The following is a 21,831-nucleotide window of genomic DNA, read 5'->3' as shown; positions in this document are numbered from 1 at the left end:
CAACCAAATATTTGTTTGGTTTTCCACTGGAATTATAAAAAAAAAATTGTGCGCATGGGAAGGTGGATATAAACTGAACCAGAAAAAAACTATTTTTACAGAATAAATTATTGACTCTTTGTTCTTAAATCTAACCCAAGGAAGAAGTTTGCTTGATGCACTTGGGGAGTATTTGGACAAGGTTACAACCAGAATCTAAAAGTAAACTTCCAAGGTCTATACTCCAATCACAGAATCAAGTACCAAGGGAGAGACAGCCACCATAAAATAAAATCAATCTCTACACTAAAATGAGAAGGTTTTTGCAGTATTGAGATAGTTTTAATATGAGCTTTGAAGGCAAAAGGCGACACAAGCATCAGAGATAGAAACTCAAACTCAGAAAGAGATTGAGTTTGAAGAAATTCACAGGCACCACTGCTGTGCTTCCAAGATGATTTTACTATACAATATGTTCCTCTCTTTGTACTCCGGAGAGCTTGTGTGCAAAGGATGTTGAAACAGTGTAACCCTACTGCCCCCTATTGATAAAGAAAAGAAAGAAAAGAAAACCACAGCATCATGCTCAGTGCTCCTCTCTGCCTGTTGCCAAAAGATAACCATGACATGGACGATTCCAGAGCAAATCGCTCTCTGTCACAGTATATTTCATGTGTCTCCTATCCCATATTTTATTTCTATTTTCCACTTTGTGAAAAAGCAGAAGGTGAGCACTCAGAGAATAAGAAGAAAATATGTGCAAGGTCATGCACAGATCTCACGCTACAGTCTATAAGTACAATAAGATGACACTGAAGCCCACTTATTTTAGTTGGTTTAATTATGTAACAAAGATTCAAGAGAGTACAAATGTTTGGTTTTGTAGCCACCAATGGAATAACTCTCCAAATCACTCAAGACACTTTGTATGCCATTTTGCCTCATCTACCACTGAAGCATTGAAGTACCCGTACCATTTCAGATTTTTATTGAAAAATAGTTTACTTATTTAATCCTTTATTTACTTTTCTGTAAAAACTGAGAATTATCACCAAAACTAGAGCATAAATCTCCTCTGAGCACTTGTACCTCTTAGACTATTTTGTGCTGAGATTCAAATGTGTTTAAAGGTCTTGGATTTAATAAGACATGTGGACTGGTGATGTAACCTTCCGCTGTTTTATCTCCATCTATTATGCCACATCATACAGATTGACTGTACAAAGTAATAGGACAACCCAACACTTTTCCATTAAACAGACCATGAAATTGATTGAGCTGGCCTCGATGTTATTATCTCAATGTTTTCCACCTTCAGCGTACAACCTTTCATAATGACACGAATGTGAGGGGAAAGGAACAAAGTGTTTTTGTATTATTCAGACCCACTTTGTGATAATGGTCAAGCTACAGGCTGCTCTCCCTGCTCCCACCTCTTCACTGTTTCTTTCTTCTTCAAACCTAACGATGTGAAGTCTCTCCCTGTGGAAATTCTCCACTAATGCTTCATAAGGCAGGCAGGGGGGTGAGATCTGACATCTGAGAACCAACCGCAGTGGGGTGCTTCTGAGGAGGAAAAGAAAGAAGGGACTTTTTTTTTTTTTTTAAATGAGCAGTGAATGGATGCGCAGTTCACAATTTAATCTGCATATCACAGGGATGATGAAGAAAAGGAAGAACAAAACATGATAGGGGTTAATGTGCTCATATTATGCTCATTTTCAAGTTCATAATTGTATTTAGAGGTTATATCAGAAAAGGTTTATATGGTTTAATTTTCAAAAAACACCATATTTTTGTGATACTGCACATTGCTGCAGCTCCTTTTTTCACCCTGTGTGTTGAGCTCTCTGTTTTAGCTACAGAGTTAGACATCGCACTTCTATTCCATCTTTGTTGGGAGTCGCACATGCGCAGTAGCTAGGTAAGGACTACTAGCCAGTCAGAAGCAGAGTATGAGGGCGTGCCAGCAGCTAGGCGAGCATTATAACGTGTTTTACAAAGTGATGCACGTTCGTCCCGGAAGTAAAGGCTGGACTACAACAGAGCAGTTTGGAGCAGTTTGTGAACAGTGTTTTCTGTTGGAGATGGTAAGTGCCTTTGGGGTGGACTTTGGGCTTTTTCACTTTGTAAACCTATAACGTGCACAAAAAAGATATATAACACAATAAAGTAAAGGGGAAAAGCCAAAAAGCATAATATGAGCACTTTAAGGGAAGCTGATGAATGGTGTCAGCTGTTAAGACAGCTATGATCTGGCCTCTGTCTCCCTCCAGTGGTAGGAGGGTAGATCAACAAACTTTAAAGATATTAATGTTAACGATCATCTCAGTTGGCAGTCTGGCTTTAATGATTCCAGGAGCATTTTGATGCCCAACTTACAGTCACTCTTCCTGTATTTGCACAATGTCGATGTCTCAAGGTCGATGGATAAATGCAGAATACACAGTCAGGCATGTTGGCCAGGAACCATCGGCTAATCTGCTTAAATGGTTTTATTGTATCTGTACAGCGGATGCTTATAGCTGAGCAGGAAGGCTAAATATTTAAAATATGACTATATAAGTATTAATATAAGTCACATATAGACACAAATTAAACACTGTGGTTAAAAATATCACAGGCTCACATCTCCCTTTTTGCTTTAAAGATTTGTCAATTGTGAAAACCGTTCAGTAAGCATTCCTTTTATTAGGTGATTAGACCTGACATCTAAGTTTAAATCATGCTAAATTCGGTAGCGTAAATGACTGTATGTCAATGATAAGCAGGTGCTAACTATATGTTGACATATAAACATTAAAATTCTGTTGAAACATGGGTTATATGTAACCTAGACATATAGAAAACGATACCTTTTCAACCAGTTTAGCTCTGTTTTAACCTCGACATCAAGATGTCTTTTGATATGTAAATCACCAAATCAATACATAACAGGCATACTTCTGCAGTGTAAGGCTGGTGTTGATTAAGGCTTGGCAGTGCAATTGATTTTAGTGGTAAAATAATGACTCGATTAGTTGATCGACAGAAAATGAACCAAGCTATTTTCATAATCCAGTAATAATTCAATTGTTTAGGTTCAAGCTTTTCCAATGTGCAGTATTTTCTACTTTTCTCTCTTTTATGTCATTGTAAATTGTACATCGTTGAATTTTGGACTCAACTAGGGCACCTTGGGCCCCCGGAAAATTTTCCATGGACACACAAAAAAAAAAATCAGATTAATATGTTAAAATATTTGATAATAGTTGCAAACACAATTGATGTTGTTAGATGACATACTCAAAGCAAGTGGAAGAGATACATCACCCTGCACTTAAAATGACCTTGCTGCAAAACAAAGAGAACATTTCTAAAGAAACATTAATTTGTGCTTTACTGTTATTTTGTCATCATGAGGTGACAGAAGAGAAAACTCCCATGCACTGTCCTGCATGCGATAAAATGTGTTAGAAAAGGATCTTTCAACCCTGAACCCTTCAAAAGGTGAGATGAAAATGTGCTAAATGCCAAAGTAAGCATGGTAACATGCTCACAATGACAATGCTAACATGCTGATGTTAAGCAGGTATAATGTTTATCGTGTTCACCATCTTAGTTAATCATGTTACTGACATGATGTTAGCATGCTAACATTCACTGATTAGCATTAAACAAGCTAAGGCTGATGGGAATGTCTTTAGTTTTGCAGATATTTGGTCATAAACCAACAGTATCTAACAAATTCAAATTCTGACCTGATGATGGCACATCCAGATTTCATGCCAATCAATCTAATAATTGTCAAGATATTTCACTGAAAGCATGGCTAAAAACACAAATTTGACCATATATACATATATATACACATATATATATATATATATATATATATATATATATATATATATATATATATATATATATATATATATATATATATATATATATATATATATATATATATATATATATATATATATATATATATTTGGTACAAGGACAGTTTAAAATACAGTGCCATGTTCTAAAATCACATCCTACAGTATTTCAAACTGCAGGATGTGATCCAAGAACATGGTGTGAAAGTGTCTTCTTCTCTGTAGTTATCTATAGGGATCTGTACCATGGGTACTGTGGTCAGTACATTATGTTCAAACAGTGAATTCCTGAAAATCTGTTTGTAAGTTTAGCTAAGCCGATGCAAGGGCGACAACGCTCGAGAGGGGCCCCAAAAGATAAAAAGAAAAGAAAAAAAACATTTCACTTTGGTCCGACAGGCAGTGATCAAAGTCAGAGATCAGATGTGACTTTAGGAACATAATGTGCTCAGCCAAGTGCAAAAAGCTTTCCTGACGGGACAAAGTTGGTTCAGGCAGGTTGACATTGATTTACGGTGTGGTGCTAAGCATTCTTCGGCTAAGGGGGAAGAGAGGAGACACAGGGGGTCGGCAGACACATTGTAAATTCTTGTTAAACTGATCAGAGCAGACTGTGCTCAAGCCATCACTGAGGTATCAAGCTAAACATTTAAAGTCTCCTTTTATACTTAGGATCCAAGAAGTTGAAGCCAGTGTTCCGCCAAGGCTCTGTGAGTGTTTTCATCTCTTGTACAAGCAGTCCGGCTTGGCTCCCTTGTGAATATACTGTCACACTGTATAAGATCATATATGTATTCCTTTTGGGTAATTCATGCTTAATGTTTCATCTTTTAAACTTTGCGTGTGTAAATTTTCTGACTGGATTCTCCATTACCATTTCAACAGGACAATATGTGCTAAAGGCAATATTTATGCAACACATTAACTCTTTAGAAGCCTACACACATGTATACCATATTATAATTATGGCTTCAATTGACAACTAAAACATGTTTTACCAATTCTATTTATTCTAAACATTTATTTAATCAATCATTTAATATGTTAAATGTAAAAAATGTAAGAATTTTAAAGATAATGTTAACTTTTGCATCACACGTTACCAGGGGCCAAAATTATGTCTGAAAATGTCTTACTTTCTTTAACAAAGAGCCAAGAAAACCCATAAGTATTAATATTACTAGATAAGAAAGGGAGAAATGTAAGCATTTTTAAGACATACTTGATATTTTTACTTTTTAATGCAAAAATCAAGATTAATTGACAAACATACTGTATAATTGGTTCAAAGCTGAACTCAAGGTTCGCTTATCTCAAAGTCCAAAGAGTTATAATTGTAAAACATATTATATTACATATTTAATCATACTGTATTATTGTTCATTGTGAATTATAAAACTTAGGATCGTTTAGCTCTGTCACCTGATTGTTGATTTTGATTCTGATTTGATTTCTTTATGAATCTACAAAACACATCAATCCAACATGGTCCCAAGACGTTAAACAGTTAACACTATGGACAGATGTGCAGAGTGTCAGCCACTCAAAGCAGAGATTTATTTTTCACCTAAAGAGTCCTTACAAGATAGAGAGAATACTGTACTGGGGACCCTCTCATCCCTTGGAAATGTTTGACATTTTTTTTACACTCCTAGAATCTTAGTTATTTGAAAGAACAACACAAGCATGAAATGCTTGTGCATGAAATAGAAATATATTAGACACATCTGCAGGTTCTAAGAGTTAAAACATTTTTTTATATCATGATAATTTAAATGAATGAATATGAAAACTCACAGACCCTGTGGCAGAGTGCCACAGACCCCACATTCAGAATCTCTAACTTAAAGGATACAGTAAGTCTGGTGGGACTTGTTTTAAACATTGACTTCTTCAGTGGGAACAAATTGGCTCGAGGCAGAGTGCCACAGTGGGGTAAGAAAGTCTTCAGTATTCAGAGACAGACAGCACAAAATTGGTTATGGTCTTTTTAATGGAATTTGTTGACAATAAGAAAAATATAGAATAATGCCAGCCTTATCCTTTAATTGACAGGTAATTTTGTTAGTTTGAAAACATTTTGTTGGCTTGAAGAAAATAATAATAGCATATTGGTTGATGGTTTTGTTTTTTTGCTCTAAGCACTGTATAGTGCCATTGGTGTGTTCATTTTTAGCCTGGCTCTGGCTATGAGAATCAGTAGTGTTATACAGAACCAACCTGACCTGAGTGATACAAATGCTGCTACTGTGTACCAACAGGGAGCGGCTAAACACTCAAAACCACGAATATCAACAGTTTTCCGCTCAGTCATATTCCCACTAGTATGACTGAGAGTGATGGAATGTAAACACGCACACATTATTGCGCAAACATGTAAAACGTCAGATCAGCAGAAGCAGTAAGAAAGGAGACAAGAGGATAAAGAGAGGGACAGAGATACAGTATGTGTGGGTTAAAGCCCCAGAATCAAGCACTCAGAGCACAGAACAAACAAGATGTATCAGCCAAACACAACCTGACTTGATACAGGACACAACCACAGTGTTCCCATTGGTGTAACACTCTGTCAACATGCAGATATGCTGCTCGCTGTAACCATCTTTTCTTATCAACATTCCAGTCGTGACCTGGGCTCAGACAAACTGGTCAACTTTGTTTTTTTGTTTTTTTATCAGTCAGCTGTGTGAGGTGACTGAGAGTGGAAAGTAAACACTTTCTGCTCACAGCTGACGTCTGTTGACTGGGGTTAGGTCAAGTTTGTTGCCTCTGTATATGGACTGAGAAGGGCTGGTGCTTCTGAACGTTGTTTCTGAGGTTTCCTGACAGCACAGAAGCTGAAACAATTTTTGTAATACAGTATAATCGATTTACTGTTGCATAGTCTGAATTTTGTACAGCAAGCTGTCCGATCTCTACTGTATCTGAAAAAAACTGGGTAAAACTGACAGTTTAGTACAAGACCACAATCACAAGTGTGTTTTGTCCATGGATTCTTACAACCAAGTGTGCTACAAACCGATTTTGGGGAGCAAAAAGGAAAACAAGCTCATTTATAAAAAATAAAAAAATGCATTGAACAATACTGAGTAAGGATTGCAACATTGGAGAATGTTGCAATCTCAGCCCATAACCACACAAATTGTTATGTTGATGGGGAAGAAAGTTTGAGGTTCACTTTCATTATCAGTTGAGATGGCATTGAATTTGAATCTTCACACCTATATATTCAGAAAAACTGGGTGCAGCAAGTCATCATATTACAGTGCAAACAAACAGTGTAAGTCGGGACTGTGGTGCCCTGAAAATATCCTAATATATCCTTTTTTTTTTATCATTTATTTAACCAGAAAGGTCCCAATGAGATACAATATCTCTTCTGCCAGGGAGTCAAGATGGTCAGCAAAATAGAAAGTACAAACAGGGACAGATAACATCACAAAAATCATACCAAAAACAAATTTACACATAAGTATAATATTAAAAAAAGATTTATTTTTATTTTTTATTATTAAAATTGTTGACAGACAGTACAACCTATGTCACCATCACAACTAAAAAGACATCTATATCATCCACTGTCCCGTTTTACGAATACAGAAAGAAGAAAAGAAAAAGGAAAAAAAACAACAACATCATGTGCCTTACATTACAATACATTATTCTACCAGCCAGACGCTATATTGGATTGGATCAGAACCGGTGCCTTATATTCAGACAGACAACCCCTCTATTGCCATCAGGAAGGAGCCCCAGGTTTGATTAAAGATATCCTCTCTCCCCATTACTCTGTAAGTGACTCACTCATACGTAGCCATTTTTGTCATTTGTTCAGTCCATTCCCTAAAACAGCACAGAGTAGATGATTTCCAGTGCCTCAGAATTATTCTACATCCTGTTGTAGTAGCCAGACGTATCCATAGTCTTTGTCTTCCGGTCAGAATGTTATTGTCTGGCAGAAGACCCAGAATACACAGAGCTGGGCTCTTGGTGAGTTGTAATCTGAAGAGATCATTCAAGAGGGTTTAAAAAAAGATTTTTAGATTAAATGTCTAGAAACTATTATAACTCCTTAATGCTCCTCCTAGGCAGTCTGCATTAATACCACCCATAACAAGTATGTAAACAGACATAACTATTCATTAATACATTAAATACATTATAAACTGTTATTAGAGTATTAGCATACATACCTGTGGTTCAAGTGCATCTGGTTCTTTGATAGCAGTGTTGATCGGCCAGTTGATCCGTTTCTCTTTTGGGTAGAGCTGAAACGATTAGTTGATTAATCAATTAGTCGATCGCAGAAAATTAATCGTTAACAATTTTGGTTATCAATTAATCGTGTGAGTATTTTTTTTTTTTAAAAGTAAAAATGTCAAAACTATGCTGGTTCCAACAATCTCTGTTTTCTTTGTCTTGTCTGATGGTGAACTTACGCTCCTATCATTTTAATTGTTCTTTGGTGGTGCATTCAATGTAACTAAACAAAATAGTAATTTATCAAGTTACCACAAACAAATTGCCACGCACTATACCTGGTGTTTTAAGGGTCTCTTTGTCGGGTTCGTAATCCAGCCTTGCTTCAGGTCAGCATCATACAGGTCCAACTCTGCTAGCAATGCTAATGCTGATGCTAATCTTAATATAGTGTTGCTTTGCCAGACCTTCCTCCACAGCACTGCGGAGGAAGGTCTGGCGAGTCCACACAGCATTACGGGATGGGAGTAAAATGTGCCCTGGTTTATTGGCATTTCTTTAAACCAATCACATAGTGCCTCTGCAAAATAGCCTTGGGAAGTAACTAGTTTTGGTGGAACATGTGTACGTTCAAAAGTTGTTTTAGTCGTGCAACAGAAAACTCAGATTGGACAGATAGTCTAGCTAGCTGTCTGGATTTACCCTGCAGAGATCTGAGGAGCAGTTAACCATAGTCCTCATAAATCCACCAGAGTTTAAAATTACAACAAAAAAAGTGGAAGGAAGCGGAAGGAAGTGGAAAGAAGCGGATGGAAGCGGAAGGAAGTGGACATCCGGCCAAAAAGAGAGTCATTCTCCGATGGCACCGGAGCAATCCCTGATAGGGGCATAGCACCAAATTCTGGGCCCTGTAGAAAGGCATTTTATATGGGCCCCTCCCCGCATCCACGGCTATTCATTCTAGCATCTTTTTGGGCCCTCCTCACATGAGGGCCCTGGGGACTCAGTCCCCTTTTTCCCCCCTTGTCCGACGCCCCTGATCCCTGAAGTGGAACATCGTGGATATAGACTAATCTTAATATAACTGTTAGAAATGTAAATTTCATCCGTTCTTTTCTTTAACAGACTTTTAATTGGCAGACATTTTGACTTACAAATGGCCCTCTAATTATGAACATCATCAATGTTCTGGACCTGGCACATATAGCCTAAATGGAACAAAGCCATCATTTACACCTGTGCTTTCTATGCTACGACTAGACAAAATGTAAATGAAAGCCTACAAGTAAAGACAAGCACAGAGACAAGGCCTACCTTTCACACAGCTAAAGGGGAAAAAGACATTGGAAGTCTTTTAAAGCTGCAGGTGTCAAACAAGCACAAGATAAGATCCCAAAAACGATCCATTTCAAGATCATAAATCTTTTTTATAACAAACATCAGCCTGCAGAAGAGAGAAATAATCAGCTGCTGCTGGACCTGCAGTCTGGCTCTCAGCAGGATTCAGTCACATAAAGAGGCTAATCTTAAAGTTATATTTTAGCACACGAACAAAACATATTGTTGTGTCATACAGTACAGAAATCTTCCATTTCCAGTGAAAGCTCGACCATTTTGTGTGAGGGATCCCGTATGTCTGACCCACTAACACATTTCTGTTTAATAGATGGAGTGACGTCACGGCGGGGCGGAGTCAGGAGCGTTCAAAACACAGCTTGCCCTCAATCCTCCTTGATTTTTTTGCTTCCTGCCTCTTTTATTTTTTCGCTTATTTTCGCCACTGCCCCAGTTATTTGAAGTACTTCGCGCTTCATCGCCTTCTGTTTTATTTGTCCTTTTATTATAATGCGGCTGCTTTCCGTATATTCACCCCAAAATACGTTTTTTTCCCCGGGATTGTATTCTCTAACAGCACCCTACTGTTGTTTGCGTGTTTGTTGCTTTCGGTGAATATGGACTAATTGAAAAACTGTATAAATGCACCTGCCGTCCAAAGGATACCCTGCTTTTGAAAACGAAGAGGTAAGTCCGACTGCTTAAATGCAAAGATAAAAAAAAAAAAAAACAGGAAGCCAAATGTAGACCGCAGCAGCAACAACAACAACTGTGCAAGAGGCTGCCTGCAGCAGCTGCAGCCCATTATCCCGCCTGGATCCTTTTATGTGTAGCATTCCCCCCCACGCACACACTAACAGAAGATTGAAACAAAGTCACACACCAGTTAATTTAAACGTTTTGCATTAAGTCAACGTTGCTCAAACCTGCGCTGTAAAGTCAGAAAAAATGGCGACGTTGTTTAGCTAACTGAGCGATTTCCTGCTGCATACTTGGCTCTTTCAGCAGATAGCTGCTGGTTTCATGAACAGCTAGCCTACCAACTGGCGTCCCAACCCCGTCTGAAATTTAAAAGGAGCTCTTCAAGTTGCTTTTTTGGGCTACATTTTAAAAAAGTCCTGAACGTTTCTCTTTTCAGTAAATCATTTTGGTAACTTGCCTCTCCTTGTTATTTACCTCTCAAAGAGGGGACAGCTACTTTGCATCCTCATCAAATCTTGAATATAAAAATGAAGGTGAAATGTGAATTAAATAAATGTAAGGGAGCACCGCTGAATGAGCAGGTTATTGACTGACCTCCGGGTGAATGCAAGAGGTGTAGCCTACGGAGATGAACTTGCTCCGCCAGGTATTTTAGGTGTGCTACGCCAAGTCCTACCCACGAGTTTTCGACAGCCAGATACACACACACACACACACACACACACACACACACACACACACACACACACTTAGAAGTGTGCTGGAAAATGTGCCATTTTAGAAAAAAATATATATTTTAGGCCTATATTTGTCTCTCTCTCGTGCGCAGTGCGTCCTTCAATTCAACACTAGGTCTGAAAGACAGTACGATTAGTTTAGCTTTAATTTCTGATATGTTACATATGAAAGGAATACTGTTGGCTTACATACCTGATTATATGTAAGTGCATTCTGAGTGACTATTGGCGTGCAAATGGGTCAAGGGAGGTTTTGTTTCCATTGTAATATGTCCCGTGTTGCCTCCTCTTGACCAGGAGTGTGTGCCCTGGGTGCAGCCTGTCCCGAGCTGTAGCGGCGATGAAGAACCCAGGAGCCGTGGAGAGCCGCCGGCTGGTCGGCCTGCTGGAGGCCGCTCTGCTCCGGGAGGCTCGCCTCTGGAAGGCGCCTGTCTTCAAGAATGGATGCATCCAGGTGATTTGCAGATTTTTTTTTAAAGGTGCTAAGTGTAGTATGTTAATGTTATTAAAACATTAACCGTCACTTCCATATGTAGGTATACTAACTCTGAATAACTGAAGATTGGGCTACAATCTGTCTTGAGTTTTTGTGTGATGACAAAAAAGGGATTGAAAAGCAGCTTATTGAGATACACAAATCAATATTTGAAGTAAGAAAGTGAAATCTGTGAGTAAACTGGATTAACCTAATGTGTATATGAGATATCATAAACGAGTGGGGCCTTGAAGTGGAACTGATCAAACTGATAAACTGTCAAAAAGTCACGTGAAAGAACGTTTGTGCTGGTGTTGCCTTTTTAATAGTCTATATTGTGGGAAAGGCCTGTTTGACTAATCCAAAACACAGTGAAGTATTTGCTTTAAAAAAAAAAAACGCCTGACTTCTAATCTTTCATTTATTAACCAATGGTTGTCTCCTCTGACCACTCAGGGCACGGACATCTCTTCATCCCAACACCAAGAGGTTATCCTTTGGCTCGGAGAGATGAATAGGCTTTTCCAGTTCTGTCCAGAGACCTTTGCACTGGGAGTCTGTGTCCTCAACCGACTGCTGTCTACTGTCAAGGTAGACGGCTACAACATGTGATAATGGTTTCCAACTTTTGACCAATGAATGGAAATAATGTGCACAGTTAGCTGCATAGTACAGCACCAAACATCTTCTTTTTATTCTTTAATGGTCCATTGACCCCTTAGCTAATGGTTCAAGTCTGTATTCAATGAAAGCAATACATTTAATCTAGCCTGACAAGCCAGACCCACATCAAGATGTTTGGTCTGGGAACTCACCATTGGCAGGGCTCAATCCAAGGGGCGGGATAAACTGTTGTCTTTCAAATTCCCTCTGCACTCATAGGCAACCAGAGCAACGCTAGTTGATAGATTAAAATTTTGCCGTATCCGGTTGGCAAAACTCTGAACACATCTTCCTTTTTTAAGAATGATTTCAGTGCTTAACTCAAAGTCTTCTAGAGCCAAAGCCGATTCGAAAGACCGCTGTTCGCCAGCAGCAGCAGCCATCTTCTTTGTTTTCAAGTAGCAGGGAATTCACGCGCAACTGTCGCAACTCTGCCGTCCCTATGTTAAGCCCGCCCACTGACTCTATACACTATGTGATTGGCCTGACCAGAATTTGTTTTTTCCAGCTCGCAAGCCAACGGAGAGTTGCTAGACTGATCCTGGCTGCAAATTACATTTGCTGCCGATAGGCTGAGTCTAGATTTCTAGGCTACATTTAATCTGTATTTGACATTAAATTGTACTCTAAATAGGGCTGCAGAGTAAGTTACGAATAATCATATCTTTATATCTTTAGTCCATTTACTTGCCAATCAGATTGAATAAAGTGTATTTAATTTTAGAACAGCCCGTGTACTCTACAATCAAAACCTCCTTAAACATCTCTTTGCTTTTCATAAAGTGCTCTCTGACCTTTTGACAGCCAACAATGTACAACATGCATCTTACATTTCTTTGCTGTTTGATATTCATAAAACAGTTTTTTAAAGTGCCGGTGGATATGAACTGAGCTTTGCTGCAGGGAGAAATAGGACAGCGATACATTTTGGTCCACTCAGTGTGACCTTAACGAACAAGTATAATTGTCCTATTATGCCCTATTAAAGGACTTGTATCCTTCATGTCCACTAGAATTGATTTAGGGTTGAGAGATGCCAACCTAAATGTGCTCATTTTGCAAATGCACTTACTGATAGCCAGCGACAGACTGGCCATCTGGAATTTGGGCAAATGCCAGAAGGGCTGCCCCTCTATGGACCCCTAATGATAATTTGTCTTTGGTTAATTTTATTTAAGTTATTTTATGCATGCAGCCACAAATATTCAAGATTGTACTGCGGCAAAGTGCGTGGAAAGATCCACTCGGAAGGCAGTTACTGATTTCCAAGCTAGGTTATTGACAAAAATATGGCTGGTGTGTTGCAAATGCCAGGGCTGTTTGTTTGTTTTATCCCAGTCAGTCGCTGCTGATAGCAGTGAAAAGCATTTGATTTCAGAGGTTTGTTTTCACATCCATAGATCTCTCTGGTTCTTAAGCACTAAATGTCTTTTTCTCTTTAGGCCCAACCAAAATACCTGAAATGCATTGCTTTTACCTCATTGGTCTTGGCTGCCAAAATCAACGAGGAAGATGAGGTACAATCTTAAGGATATAAGAATTAAAAAAAAAAAAAAAAACACTGTCAAATAACCAAAATAACAGCTGTGTTTAAAAAAAAAAAAAAAAAAAAGAAATTAACGAAACACCCACGACAATGCCATTTCAAAACAATACGTTTATTTGTTTCCCTTTTGTTGGTGTCTGTTTAAACAGGTAATAGGTTCTGTTCAAGATCTGGTTGTGCAGAGCGGATGCAACTTTTCAACAGCTGAGATTCTTCGCATGGAGAGGATCATTCTAGACAAGTTGCACTGGGACTTGTACACGGCGTCGCCAGTCGACTTCATTCACATAGTAAGTTAGCAGATAGACGGGCAAATATTTTTTTTTTAACTGGATCTGAGTTGTCAAGAGCATTTCACAGTGAGCTGGCTGGACTTTGAAATGCTTTGTCAATTCAGGTCCTGGTCTTGCCTAAAAACACAGCTGAACAAAAGCACACATTAAACCATCACTCTTGCATCATTTCTGCTTCAAGATGGTTGTTTCACAAACATCCCCCTGCCCCCTCAGCAAAGAATTGGTCCTAGTAGCGATTGTGCATTTATTTGATTTAACTCATTGTGCCCATTATTATAATCTCCATTCAGTCTTGGTTGGAGTGTGTCCTTTCCTTTTTTTTTAATTCATCACTGTAGCCAAGAAAGGAAAATAAAACCACGCTTCTCTCTAATGTGAACAATCAAATCAAAGAGTCTGATGAGAGGATATGTTGGTTTTACATTTTGTTTTCCAATACATCAGAATACAATTGACTAAAATATAATTCCTTATTGGTTAATATTCTAATGCGGCCTGACTTCAGCTATTTTTAAAAAACAGACATTGCATTGACTTTGCACACTTGTTGATGGAATAAATCCCCTTGCTTTAAATAACTGCTAACCCTAAAAGTCACTGCTTGCGTCGTTTAAATGCTTAGGAAAGGTCTATTTCCACCCGATTTTAAAGATTTGTATTGTCAGCTATCTGCAGCTTAAGTGCAAAGGTGACATCATCGGACAAAACCAAGTTACAGTATAACCCAGGCCAATTACCCAAATCCTGCGTAGGTGCACAAAAAGCTGCAAGCTACAAGCAAAATAACCGGCGTGTTGCATATCAGGCCAAGGCACTTCTGACTAACTCTTAGCTGCAGCCCTACAGTGGCTACCAAATCCTGCTTCCACCAGAGGGGGTGTGCAGACATATACGATCATCAGGCTTTCAAATTTCACGAGACAGAAACAGAAATGTAGACCACTTGGGTCGTTAGCGAATCCATAACATGCTGTGACTGTTTTTTTTTTTTTTTTAAAGTGGAAGCAGGTTTGTCATTGTCAAAAATGCCCATGCTGTGTTACTGAGTGTATGGCACAATGTTGTTTCACAGCTTGTTAACCGTAACTTTCAAACCCTCACAAATCATTGACTGAGGCAGTAACTGTCAGTAAACGCACACATCACTTGGGTCCCTTCATGCTGTTGGGCCCAGGGCTGTATTCATAACGCTTTAACGAGAAGTCCTGAGGGACGTGATGATTAAAGACCAGGAACTACAGCGCCAAGGCAACAGTGTGAGCAGGTACTGTTTTGATGGGCTTCACACAGGGCTGTGTGATATTCTGTATATCTTCATTTATCACTATTGTGGCAAATGTATGCAAAATCCGTTCATTTCATTGACCATCAGTATGATTATTTAAAGCAACACTATGTAACTTTTAGCTGCAGCTGTAGTTCCAATGAGACCACCTGTAGGGGGACGGTTCCCCTAGTAGGTCCCCATAGTCTCACCCTGGACCAAAGGATGGCCTACATTCCCAACAACAAATGAATAACTGCGTTAGATTTGTTTGTGATCTTGAAATTAGAGGGCCGGTACATTTTTCTTAAAGCCATAAACTGTCACTAAAAAGCATTTTTGGCACATTTGGACTGATTTCAGTGTCTTCTGCAAAACAAAAAATGGCACTTTCTCCTACTATTACAGCTTGTGGATCTGACGGATATTGGTGTGGTATGTTTACAGCGTGTGGAGTTATTGTTGTAAATCGGTTATTGTCCTAGCACTTCACTTTAGGTATTACAAAAAAATCCAAGAGACTTTTTAAAATAATGAGACCTTATGTATTAATAAAAACTATAATAAAATAAAGACATTTTCTCTTTTATATACTATTCAAATAAATATTCTCTTCAAATAAATACTTTTGAACAATACTGTAAGTATCTCACAACGACATTTTCCCCCTGCCTCGACGAAATTACTCTGCATTCCCTTTTCCTGAATAAAGCGTTAGTCTCCATTGTCTATAAAACAGCAATCGATAAAATTCTATAAATATGTCACAGACTCTCCACTGTGACACTTTAATATGAATAAATTAGATTTACAGAGATGCTTTTGTTATTACTGTACATCCTTAATATGCTTCAACATCCAAGTAAAAGTCTTTGAAAGGCAGATTCAGCGATGTGATGCTCAAATCTTTCACCATCTGAGACTCCATCAGGACGGTCCACTCGAAACACTCAGTTTCCCGTGTTTGCTACATCGCCCTGAATTCCCTACGCTTCCATAATGGAGTGAAGAAGGAAAATCTTAAAGGAGGAGGAAGGGAGTTTAGGAAGTTTTAACTAGTCGGGAGCAACCGTTTAAGACAATGCTTTTTGACTCTCGCGCCACATCGCTGCATATACCTTCCAGTGAATTCCACTTCCTTTTAAAACCCCATGGCTTATTTTTGCTACAGAGCGAGAGACTAACTAAAGCAAATGAGCTAAACACAACATGACAATGACATTTTTCTGATCACGATGTGTCGAGTTTTTTTTTATATATATAAACATCAAGCCCACACTCAGGTTGGGATTTACAGTTCCTGCCTACAGATGGGAACACAGAAAAGCACTGCACGTACGATACGAACAAGATTACTATGATTCCTCAGGCAAATGGGAGGGTCTTCATTAGTTAAAACCTGATGGTGGGATTCTCTATCGGTTATTCAAAGGGTCCTCCTGCACAGAGCTTCAGGTTTGTTCGCAGTAGCTTTGAATGCAGCAATGAACCCTTGAGAAGGGTAGAGAATCGGACTGCAAAGGGACTGTGTCCTGGGTGGATGAGAATGAAGGTTAGGTCAAAGGAATAAATGGGGGTGTGTGTGGTGTAACCCTCTGTCAGATATGCAAGGTTTGATGTTAAATGCTATGGTATATCTGATGTTGATATGAATTATGAATAGGGTTGGGCATCGTTTGGATTTTAACGATTCTGATTCTTTGATGGGTGGAGTTGAAACGGGTCACATGCCTATTTTCACAAATAAGAGGAAAGTTTTTATTTTGATTCAATGGTGGTTTGCAGTTTTGACGGGGCTTTTTCAATCTAAAATAAAGCCACACTAGAGCGCTGCTTACTGCGCTCCAAGGCTGCAACACCACAAGTGCCTGGCCACTTCGGAAACCAAAACTTGCGCTTATTAAATTAGGAAGCGATGATTGGATTTGAAATCCAAACCATTCCAATAAAGAAACTATTCTACTGGAATCGTAATTTCTGAAACTTTTCCAAGTAGGAATTGGTTCTCGATGCCCAACCCTAATTATGAAGCCGTAGAGGTAAGGGGTGAGCGATGGATGGACAATGAGGCAACAATGACATCATTATGCTAACGTTTTGGTCTCGTTCCTCTTCACTTGTCTGTTCACCTCCGGTCTAGTTCCACGCCCTGCTCGTTTCCGGCCACCCTCACCTCATTCCGTCCATCGGGCTCGGCTCCGGCGTCAGCTGGGACTCTGCAACGGACCCCGGTTTGCTTCCAGCCGGGCCGGAGCATCAGAAGAGGCCTGCGGGCTTCCAGGCGGCGTTGTGGACCAGACAGGTGCAGCACTGTATGGCCTGCCACCAGCTTTGGCAGTTCAAGGGCTCCACGTTGGCCTTGGCCATCATCACTTTGGAGCTGGAGGCGGTCACGCCCGACTGGTTCTCCATCTTCACTGATCTGCTGAAGAAGGCACAGGTAAGAGAAACGCAGCGGCCTGCTAAGGCTTTTTTTCTAGGATTATAGTTGCTTCAAGAAAAGATGTTTTTTTTTTTTTTTAATTGCCTGAAGACATGTACAGCATACTAGAGCCCAACCAGTACATTGGCATTTGCTGATATTGTGCCGATTTTTAGCTACAAATACATTTGTATATTAAGTTGGTTAATGAATAGCAAGAAATTGCGGTACAGAAATGCCTCCATAAGTTTGAGGTAATTTAGAAAACATGGCATGGTTTGTCCACCAGAGAGCACGGACAGGTTTATTTTTCAACTGGAATTGATTAATTGCCGTGTTGCCATGTATTCTAGCAGTCCTTGTTTTTATCTTTTTAGATTCTTTTCAGTTTACAAACTTCTTGTAGTGCAGAATTAGCCTTTTTATTTTCCTTCATACTGGTGGGTGCTTTTGATGAAAAGGCACATGCTGGCCCATTCAGGTCAACAAATGATGCTCCCCACTGCCAAAAAACAACACGCAGCTTTGGTTAAAGCATTCATTGGTCTGCTTCGACAGGTCCAACATGGTCAGAATAATGATCGCACTGAGGGAAGGAAAGGCTAGTTTAGTGAACTTTGACACAAAAGGTGTACAACTTAAAATGCTACTGCACACCTGCGAGGAAAGTACTTGCACCCCATGTAAGGTCAGTGAAGGCTTTAAAGTTGACGACCAAGATAATCTCTGAAATGACTCTTGTAATCGTTCCTTCTGAAAGGTAAACTTAGCATTTAGTTCCAGCTTGGAGCACTCAACATTGTAGCGTATACTTATTGGGATGTGTGTGCTCTCCCAGGTTGATAGTGGCGAGTTCATCCACTGCAAGGAGATGGTGGACGAGTACCTACACAGCCTGGAGTTTTCCCTGCCGGCAAACGCCGTCTACATCTTTGACAGCGCCCAGATCCCGGACGAGGAGCGAGCCTGGAGCCCCACGCAGCGCCTCAGGAGGGGGCCGGCCGTTGGAGAGCAGGGCGACTCTGACGAGTACTACGACGGTTTCCGCTGTTTGTACGACGAGGAGACGACTCCAGGGGTGCAGGCAAACAAAGTTGAGGGTTTGTTTGATTCCCAGCAGGGAAGCGTCTGGCCCTGCCCGCCACTGCACCCCGCCGTCAACTAGTCGGCCATTTATGCACACCGCCCACCTCTTACTAGTGCACAGACAGTCCTCCCATTTCACAGTGAGAACATTACGAAGTTTAATATACTGTAGTTCAGCACATTTAAGGACCTCAATTGTTAGTTTTGTGGGGCTCTGAAGTAACTCCAGATGTTACTCTGCTGCCACAACATTTAAAGAAATGATTTAAAAGATATTGTTTTAGTGTTTTTCATGTACTTGTCCACACCCAAATGTGAATCTTTAGGTGTGTATGATTATTATTAATGCCTTTTTTTTTTTTTTATATACTTTTTAACCTACATGTCCTTTTTAATATCCACCACAAATGGTTGGAAGTTAAAGGATAAGAATAGGCAGTTGCGTGTGTGTTTTTCTTTGTGTGGTTGAAGCCAAGAATGGCTTTTTTTTTTTTTTTTTTTCTTAAGTTTGAGAGTTGATCCTGATTTTGTTAGTTGTGAGTTATCTTGGTGCTCAGGTTCCCCCAGAGCCACAATCGCACTTTGAGATAAAGAAAAGCTTCTTTTTTTTTAATGCAAATTATATTTTTTCACAACCCTTTTTTATTATTTTAATCTTACTTGTACTAATTTCTGTGCTGTTTTATTTAGCAGTTATTTACAAAAGTGACATTTTTACAAAAAAAGCTTTAATTTCCTGACTAAATGCTGCAAATGCTTTTATTTCATTAATGCTTCAGTCTGTGTTGATTTTGTTTATGCAACTATTGTTACATATCAGACAAAACAAGAGCACCTTTGGGAGATTAGTTCAACACTAGAGCAGAATGGCCAATAATGGTTGTTTTGACATGAGATTACCTGATTAATGACCCAGCATTAATGTTCTCATTTAAAAATTGTTTGATTACATATTGTTCTGTATGGGAGCACCAATAATCATATACCCAAATAATGTCACATTGTGAAGTATTGGGATAACTGTATCCTGTTTTTTTATTTTGTAAATACCACCTAGTTCTGTTCCATCCTGATACCGATATGGTGACAATATTATGTTTTCAATTTAAACTGTATTTAATGTTGGCAGATACAGAACGTGCAGTGTGTCCGGAGGGACTTTACCTCCACTGCCAAGCTTTCGAAGCCTTTAGACACTGAACGGACTCTAGGCTGCTGAAAATGCTTACTGTGTTCAGAACGTGATCTTTAATGTGAACCGGTCACTGTCTTTCTCAACTGTAAAGTCTGCTCTGATTGATCTAGTCAAGCTGGACTCGACACCAGCAGTGACCAATGTAAAGGTGTTTTTTCTTTTTTTTTCCATATTCGTTCCATTTACTGAGGCAGCTATATCTTATTATCTGGTCAACCACAGAAATAAAGCTATGACTTCAAAAGTCTTAAGTGTAATTTTCTGTTTTTTATCAATTTCTAATGGGGGGAGGGTTATTTTTGAAGGTTGTCCTGTTTGTTCCTGCGTCAGATAGTGAAAAAATAATCTGAAGAACACGTTGTCCTTATCGTCTAGAAACAAAGTGCCCTTGAGCAAGCTACTCATCTATTTTGCTTTGCATGTGTTTGTACAGAGTTCTTAAGATACAATTGGACAGTCCATATAGTAAATAGGGAGTGATTTTGGACATGGGTCTAATCAGCCAGGTTAATTAAACCCCTGTATGGGCCTTTAGAGTATATCTATGGAAACCCATTACCACTAGGAGAGAAAAAACTAAAGGGTGAAAAATTTGAAATGTCAGACTTTGGAAATACTACTGCAGGGTTCAACGTTTTTTTTTTGTTTTTTTTCCTCCACTTGTCCGGTCGGGCAAGTGAAAACAAATTCTACTTGCCCAAAGTCAATATTTACTGGCTCCTATAAATTGTTTTTCAAGCATCAAAAAAAGGAGAAAAGAAAATAAAAAAAATGTCAAACATTGGAGGAAAAAAAGCGTGAAAAAAAAAAAAAAAGCTTCAAAAACGTCAAAAGCATCTACAGCATTACAAAAAAGGGGAAAAAAGTCAAGCGCAAACTCAGTTCTTGATTGGCCAACGGCACATTCAAATTATTCAACAAGCATTCTCAGACGATAAGATGATGCATGAACGGGCAAGTTGGTTTCTATATTTACTTTGCACGACATGTAAGAAAAAGGTTTTATAAAGCTGTTTCTGGCTCCATAAGGAGCAGCATGAAAAAAAATCTCTGGTTGTGCTGCATCAATTTTGAACCTTTTTTTTTTTTTAACAGTCCATCATGAATCTGGAAATGTTAAAGTGCAATGTTTAATCAGTGGAGCACTCCATGTCAATTATAATTAGAGGAGCAGGATTCTATATTAGATTAGGACTTTCTGTGTTCCTGCATGGGAGTACTAGACACCTACATATCAAACATAAATATAACAAGACATCTTCTGGTAACATACACAACAGAGAAAAAGAGCAGTTATAACGTACTTTTATGAGTCAAACTTCATATGGTAAATATACCATAGAAAAATCCAAACATTTTATTTTACGGAGTCAATTTTCTAAATTGATGTACTACCCTAATTTGAAATTAGATAGTGAGTCAAAATACTAAATATTATGTAAACTTGATAAATTCTTAAATGTAATTTCCCCCCTTTAGCTGGCAGGAATGGGCTTCCATAATAACCAGACTCCAGTATTTAATATCTAGTCAGCAGTTTAAAAGGGTGAAGTTTGCCCCATATGACTTTAGTGTGCTGAATGTGCAGTTAACAATTAACGTACTCACATCTCAGCCTTCCTTATGTCATTTCCTAATTCCTTAAATAAACCTCTCAAAACACTGTTGGACGACAACACTATTACCTCAAGCATATAAGATGTCAGTGTGTACCATCATGTTGTCCTGAATGTAGAACAGACTGTCAGAGAGCCATTACCACTCAGCTTTGTTAGCAGAGCGTGTTGGTGTACTAAAGGATAGAGAGAACAGAGAGCTGTGAACAGATTGTACTGCTGGATGAGATCCAGGGAGCCCTGTAGGTGGCGGACAGAATAATAATAGTGCTGCTGGCAGAGCCTTCACAGTAAAGACAAAACCATTACTATGAAAAGATCTCAATACTGTGCTGGGAGTTCCTCCATCCGTCGCACACACATTCTTTCCCGTTAAATAAACATAATACAAGAAAATTAATTAAACTTTTGAAATGTTCTTTAGACAAAACATTTGAAGAAGTCCCCTTAAT

The 21,831-nt window shown here is 39.0% G+C and overlaps 1 protein-coding gene across 2 annotated transcripts; it reads left to right on the top strand.

The window, feature by feature from the left end:
- The first annotated feature begins 9,727 nt into the window (after positions 1-9,727).
- On the top strand, positions 9,728-20,014 carry ccni2 (cyclin I family, member 2). 2 transcript variants are annotated; one of them, XM_028596373.1, is made up of 7 exons: positions 9,728-10,064; positions 11,114-11,270; positions 11,748-11,882; positions 13,397-13,471; positions 13,650-13,790; positions 17,201-17,500; positions 18,321-20,014. In XM_028596373.1, the coding sequence occupies exons 2-7, from the start codon at positions 11,157-11,159 to the stop codon at positions 18,645-18,647; spliced, it is 1,092 nt and encodes a 363-aa protein (XP_028452174.1). In that variant the 5' UTR covers positions 9,728-10,064; positions 11,114-11,156; the 3' UTR covers positions 18,648-20,014. The 2 variants fall into 2 exon arrangements, with proteins under 2 accessions (XP_028452174.1, XP_028452175.1); XM_028596374.1 differs by lacking the exon at positions 9,728-10,064 and adding an exon at positions 10,650-10,734.
- Positions 20,015-21,831: the final 1,817 nt, after the last annotated feature.

The sequence above is a fragment of the Perca flavescens genome, chromosome 13 (assembly GCF_004354835.1).
Source record: "Perca flavescens isolate YP-PL-M2 chromosome 13, PFLA_1.0, whole genome shotgun sequence".
In the NCBI taxonomy this organism is placed as follows: Eukaryota; Metazoa; Chordata; class Actinopteri; order Perciformes; family Percidae; genus Perca; species Perca flavescens.
Note: the sequence above shows the minus strand (reverse complement) of the source record. Positions and strands in the feature narration are given on the sequence as shown.